Consider the following 7,211-nt stretch of genomic DNA (forward strand, 5'->3'; position numbering starts at 1 on the left):
ATGCTTTATCCCTTTAAATTTAAAAAATTTACTTCTTTTCAATAAAAATATTTAGATTGTTAGCTTTTCACACTTTCAGGAGACATTAATGTGGCAAAATGTATTTTGTAAACAAAAAGATGAAAAGTATACTTAAGGTCAATGATCATCACATTTATATTCTATCATTTATTAGAGTAGGTCAATTTTGTATCTGCTAAAATACTTTTGCAGTATATACCTGTTAAAAGGTTTTTAAGGGCCAGGGAGATGGCTCAGTGGAGTAAGTGCTTCCCTGGCAAGCACAAGGGCCTGAGTTCAATCCCAGGTTCTGGGAAAAAAAAAAAAAGGTTTTTAAGGCTTTTGTCTTTATTCTTTATTAGAAAATTATTTTATTTGTTTTTTAGGGAAGGGTCTACAGTGTGTTCAGGGTCTCACTACTAGATTGGACTCATAGTGATCTGCCTGTTTACAGCCTCCCAAGAGCTGGGATTACAGGTGCGCACCACCACACCCAGTCTCAATTGCCATCTGAGAGTGCCGCAGGGGGTGAGGCTGGAACTGCAGGCGTGAGGATTGAACCCCTAGCCCATGCTCCTGCTTGCAGGTGTTTTAATCCACTGAGCTCTTTGGTCGAGAAGATTATTATTGCCTTACCATTTAAACTGAATGTTCTATCATGTTGCAGTGAACAATTCTAATGATAATGTGAGCATTTAAATGCTCAGTACTAGATTTTTAAATTAGGAAAACCTATGGAGGCATTTCCAACTGATAAAGATTAAGCAAGGGTTATAGATTTGATGAGTAAAAATATATGTAACATCTTCTCTGGGAACTGATTGTTTTGTGATCTTTTGTGCTTTCATTAGTTTAGAAATCTACCTTAACCCAACTGTTACAGAACTTGCTGTCCAAATCTATTGCCGAATAGATGTATTTCATCTTAACTTCCTTTTTCTGTCTGCCCCCTAGTGGAAGAGCTATTCCTTGAGATTTGATTCAAAGGTACTTAACAAAAATGAAGGCACAAGGCTAGGGAAGTGATAACTGGAAAAATGTATCAGTGGCTAAGTACTACATGAATCAATATGGTTGTAAAGTCATGCCAAAGAAGGGACTAAAAGGAGGAGAAAGGGAGAGAGAAAAAAAAGGAAAGATGCATTTCATCCCTGTCTCTGAATTTCAGAATTCATTTCACATATTAGAGCACAAATGTGAACTTAATAAGATCTTAAGTGTCTTTTGACTTCCATAATGTCATGATGAGATTTATTTCCTACTGATTATTTGAACCCTTCACTGTTTACCTATTTTTCTTGTTTGATGCAAAAAAAAAAAAGAAAAAAAGGAAGAAAGAAAGGAAGAAAGGAAAAAGAAAGAGAAAAAGGAAATATGAGTTGACTGTGTAAGTTAGTATCAATAGAAGTAAAGAGAGTGTGTGCAAAGAAAATATCTAAAATATGTAATAAATGCTGAATTTTGTGAGGAGCACAATCAATATTTTAAATTAGGTGTTCAAGTACTGACCTTTATTTTTAGATATTTAATATTTACTCAAATATTACTCAGGATATTTGAATTTGAGACAGATAGCTTTATTATGCTATTACTGCTTAAAAGCTCAGTTATGGATCTTAAAGCAAATATCCAGGAAACACAAGCATACTTATGACTCAAAAGAATTGCTTATACTGCTAAGCCCTCTGTGAGGCTAAGGCAGGAGGATCATCGGTTTGAGCCTAGCCTTGGCAACTTAGCAAGGCGCTGTGTGGACTGGGGATGTAGCTTAGCACAAACAATTGCTTCCATCCCCATCATCAAAAAAAAAAAAAAAAAAAAAAAAAGCAAATGAAAATAAGGTGTAATTCCCATGAAAAGAAGGGACAAGGAAAGGAGGGAAAAGCAATTCTTTTTTTGTTAAGGAGATGTAGGTTTTCTTAGGGTACCACTTATTTATATGAAATCACAATTTTTTAAATAATTCAGCAGATTTTGAGTTAGCTTAGTAAGCAGAGATGAAGTTAGAAATAGGAAAAAAGTTGTTGAATTTTAGTTTAAGATTATGAGATATTTGGAAAGTCAATCTAATTGGGTCAACCAACCTTAGCTGAGCTTTTATGCTGTGTCTTGAAACTTTAGTCTAAAAGATTAACCTATTTACATATTTTCCAGAAAAAATAGACATCTATTGCATTTGCAAGGTTTCTAGACTATTCTCTTTTTTTAATATTTATTTATTTTTATTTATTACATTTATTTATTGTGTGTGTGTGTGGCCAGCTCAGCCCACCAGGGGCGGGTCTGGCTGGCATGTGGTGCTGGGATCGAACCGCGGTCCCTGTGCTTTGCCAAGCTTGTTTCAAGTAGGTGCTTTAGACCACTGAGCCATCTCTCCAGCCCAATGGAATAATGTTTTTTTTTTTTTTTTGTTCCTCGAATGCCTTCAGGGCACTTTTGGCCAGCGGGAGAGTTGTGAGGTTCGAACTCCAGCAACCTGAGGCTGACAGCTTTGTGGAAGCAGCCACTTAAAGGACTGAGCTAGGGCCAGGCCCCCTAGACTATTCTCAACCTGGCTCAAAAAAACACGTGTTGCCCTTAAATATAACATAACTAAATTATAGCAAACTATGGGGACTCCACGTGCCAAAGTGAGGCTCAGTGTGAAAAGTAATTGCTTATATCTGCTTTGACCAGAAACATTAAAATCTTTGTGATTTATAGATAATAAATTAGAAAAAATATCCACTTTATTTCAAACTAGATGCCAATGTGAGATCAAAAGGTTTTAATTATAGCATATGTTAAACTGCCAAATTCATGAAATGTAAGTTTCAAATGGATCATGAAATAACATGTCGAGGTAAAGGGCCTCATAAATAAAACAGGTAGCAACATAATAACTTGCTTATAAAGTGAGAGAAGACAAGGTAATTGTTAAGAATTGCAGAGCAAGACCCATGGAATTAATCAAATTTAATGTATATCGATCAAGCTTCAGGCCTGGGAGAGTAAAATTTAGAAAATGAGGTGATGAGTGACAGTGTTGAAAACCATCATTTTCTGTTCATGGAGAACTGCAAGATTAACAATGTGTATGAAAGTCAGGTAAATGTCGGGACTATCCATCTCATATGGGCAGTAGACGTGCTCTCAGTAAACAGTGCAAACCTAATCCTAGAAGCTAGTAACATTTCTGATTGTAATTCATCCTGTTCTAGGAAATGTGGAGGCTGTGGTGGTAGTACAAGGCAGAGGAGAGCTTCACAGCTCTTCGCAGGTACCTGTGTTCAGTATTAATCCGGTCCCTGGGACAAAGCTTTTCTTTTTATGTATCAGTAGGGATATCTATCTCCTTCTTGCATTAAATACACCTCATACACATTTTCCTGTGTATCCCAACTATTCACCAGGAAAACATCATGTGATGAATAAATTTAGGAAGAACAAATGCTCATTCTTTAAATGTGACGAGAGCTATATGTTAGGTTAGATCTATCATGTAGGTATACTTATTTTCCCACTATATTTTTCTCTTCCCATGCTCCATTATAGGACATAATGGTTTGTTTTAAAAAATTATATTACCACACCTTGCCCAAGTTATGCAAGAAATGCTGGCATTGAGTTCTAGTCCTCTTCATTTGATTTGGCTAAAACAGCTATGGAGCCTCTAAAATGCAAATAATCTTGGTTTGGGGCCATTCCAATTCATTATCACATGGAAATATGTTCGGCAGCCTGGGGGGCTCTAGGCCTTGAGAATCTGAGCTCCAGGAAAGTCCTTTGCCTTGTGGTGGAGGGTGTATGGAGATGACTGGAGAGGGGGAGAGAAGTTGGAAATAGATGGTTATATTTCTATGGCTAAACCTCAATTTCTTATAAGACTTAAAATATAAAGATTTGGTAAACATTTCCACAGATATTACTACAAAGAAAAGAAGAAAATTAAAATGAGGATAGAATCCTAATTAAAGTTTAGGCATCTTAAACTATTGGTCTGAAAACTAGTTAATTGATCCCATCACTTAAGGATAAAGTCATTCATATGTGAGACCTTAAAATCTAACATATGTGTAACATATATAGTTGGTTCTTGAAAAATATTTGAACAGAATTATGATGCAAAGACAATTTAAGTATCAAATGTTTTTATTCAACTTCTCAACAGCTCATTTATGAAAATTGTTAAAACAAAAAGACTCAAATTTAGAGGTATATTCTCTCCTGTCAAAGTCCTAAGTATTTGTTAAATGAATGAGCTGGTTAATTTTTAATGAACATTGGTGTCCATAATTTGGTATATATTAATATCTATATAGCTAGCTATCTGTTCCTTAGAGTATAACCCTCAGTCAGCACATAAAGGTTATTGCTTGACAGCCTGGAAACTTCTAACAACCTCGCATCTGCATTCCTTCCACATGGCTGAGCTCCCAAAGGAGCATATCATGCTCCAGGTGTTATGATTTGAGTCTAGATGTTCCCTCAAAGTCTCATGCAGTTTTAGATGGGCCTTCTTAGAACTGGTTGAATCTGGAGTGTGTGATTGATTGGTAGCTCAATGCTGGGATTAAGGGGGTGATTGCTGGATCAGCCCACTCTTTGGGTGGGCACTACCCTACTCCCAGCAGCCCGGATAGAGTACAAAAGGAGCAGGAAGACACTGCTAGGGTTTGCCTGTGCATTTCCAGTCTTCTGCTGCCATGAACTGTCACCCTCTGCCATGTGCTCCTCTGCTTTGAGCCAACAATGGACTGAAAGCTCTACAACTGTGAGCTAAATAAACCTTTCTCCTCCCTTGATATTGAGTGTTAGGGGAATTTGTCTAGCAAGGAGAGAAGGAGAACTAAAACACCAGGATAGTAAGGCCAATATATAGTTGGTATGGCCGTAATGCTAAGGACAAAAACCCACAGAACTTCCTATATTCAAAGCCAGTTGCAAGAAACCAAGCCATCAGACTTCCCTAAAATTTTGAATTATAAATCATTTTTGGGAAATAAATGGTAGTTTTAAATTTTTGATGTATTATTTTTCTATGAAGTTTAGATTTCTCTAGAATTAGCAAAACAAAATGTTCCAAAGCATGTATTTTTTTAAGTAAAGGAAAACAATGAAAGCAACCTAGAGAAAGAAAATTATACTCATTTCTTTTAGCCTTTGCAAAAATAAGATTTTCACCAGACTCAGACTTTGAAGTTTGTTAAACATACACAGAAATTCAATGATATCTGTTCTCTATTATATACATATGAATGTTTAACTTTTAGAAAGTCTTGAAACATTATTTGGGAAAGTTTATAGGAAATAATCAGGGGCTAGCAGTTACTTGCTGGACATTATATCATATATATCTCATTATAAAGAAGGACCATAAAGCATCAAAATGTATCAGAGTCCAAATGGGAGACACACCGAAGCTTCCAACCAACTGCCAAAGTCTGTTCAACTTCAGCACAGTGGATACATTTTGAAGCATCACAACTATTCACATGGCATGGCTTGCTACTAATTTTGCATTTACTGTACTAATTCTTGTGCAAGTTTTCTAGACATACAATGAACAAAATTAGTATCAATATGATACCATGTGAATTGCTGTTGAAATCCCATGGAAAATTTTGTCTGATTTACTTTTTCAATTTATGCAATCATTTTTTGCCACATAAATTCAGAGTGATTGCTGAATGTTAAGTGGTGTTTGCCAATATTGATGTCTCCACTTTGGTTTCATACTTTTTTGGTCCATTCCAATATAGACGTCTTCATGTTGTGACCTCTGAAAATTTCATAATTTCCACTGGCTGCTACACTTGGGCTATTTCAGTGATTTGGTTATTTCAGTGATGAATCTCTTTATGTACTTGTCTAAATTTGGGCTACATGCCATGGATTTTCTTTGCTATCAATGGACTCTACACTTCTCTATGGTTTTAATGCTCCTTCCATGGGATTTGATGCTTTTGTTTATGAATTAATATTTATATATGTATACTTGTACATATATAGATATAGGAAGTACACACATTAACACACTATAATATATAGAAAACACATGTATAGTCACATATATGTATGTATTGCTTTTTGCAAATGAAAAAAGAAAGCAAGCAAAACAAGACTGACCTGACCTACCTGGACTTGGCTCGCATTCAACGAAGTCTTCATCATCACTTGAACATTCAGCAGATGAAACAAGGTCATCTGATGTTGGCTGTTCATGGAGAAGGAGAATGATGGGGCAGGGTTGGGAAAGAGAGAAAAGAAAAGATAATGAATCTAGTGTATAAAGGCACCAGAGATATCACTGAGTTCCACTTCCCAATATTGTTGCTGTTTCTTTACAGAGGCCCATGATCTAGGGTGGAGATTTTTCAGTTGTTTTGTAGCTGAGGATGGTTCTGCATCCTCATAATTTGTATGAGTGTGAAGCAGAGGGACCCAAAGTGGTTTCCGAAAACTCAAGTCTCTGTCATTTCTGTAAACCATATTGTACAGTCTGACTCTAATTTCAGGGTTACAAATCAGAAGGATAAAATAAAGGGTACTGCAAAGGGTGGGGAATAAAAGAACTAAGCCAATATATAGCCGCACGGTGGTTTTGAGAGGGTTTGGTACATATGGTCTGAGGTCTCAAGTGCATGATTTGGTAACTTTATCTATAGGCTGTATAATTAACAAACACCATGGAAGCTGTTCAGGATTCAGAGGAACATCATGATGGCTTCCCTTACTAGCAGCAATTCTTTCTTGTAATTACTGCAATTAGCTGAATTAGTAATGGAGACCAGCAGAGTGATGCTGCATGACATCCCCTGAATATTGGCTGTTTCTGAAGAGAGTGGAACACATTCTGACTGCAATAATAGTTTAACTTGAGACATGCTTTTCTGAATCCTGTAGAAATCCACCCCTCCCCCCAATGCCAGGTAGGTTATAGGAAAGATCGATATCGGCAGTAAGAACACATGGGTGAGAAGACTGCTTTCTGCAACTGGTCTGTGCGCATGCCACCTCAGCACAGACATTTCTAGGTGATCCCTTATTTGGGTACCAGTCTCCTCCTTTTATTTTTTCTATAGTAAGTTTTAATGTTTGGTTGGCTCAATCAACTATACCTTGACATTGAGGGTTATAAGGAATGCCAGTCACATGAACAATGTTGAGTTTTTTGCAGAATTGTGAAAAGGTAGAGCTGGTGTAACCTGGGCCATTGTATGTATCTTTTT

At 36.6% G+C, this 7,211-nt stretch overlaps 1 protein-coding gene across 6 annotated transcripts in view; it reads right to left on the minus strand.

Annotated features, from left to right (window-relative positions):
• Nrxn3 (neurexin 3) overlaps positions 1-7,211 on the minus strand; it is a 1,645,001-nt gene that overhangs the window by 46,037 nt on the left and 1,591,753 nt on the right. For 4 of the 6 annotated variants that reach the window (XM_004624712.2, XM_004624713.1, XM_004624711.2 and 1 more), the window contains one exon: positions 6,118-6,196. In XM_004624712.2, coding sequence (XP_004624769.1) covers positions 6,118-6,196 — 79 coding nt within the window. Of the gene's footprint in view, positions 1-6,108; positions 6,197-7,211 lie in introns of all 6 variants that reach the window. The other 2 variants (XM_004624716.2, XM_004624714.2) reach the window with 1 other exon arrangement.

Source organism: Octodon degus, unplaced genomic scaffold, assembly GCF_000260255.1.
Source record: "Octodon degus isolate 3935 unplaced genomic scaffold, OctDeg1.0 scaffold00007, whole genome shotgun sequence".
In the NCBI taxonomy this organism is placed as follows: domain Eukaryota; kingdom Metazoa; phylum Chordata; class Mammalia; order Rodentia; family Octodontidae; genus Octodon; species Octodon degus.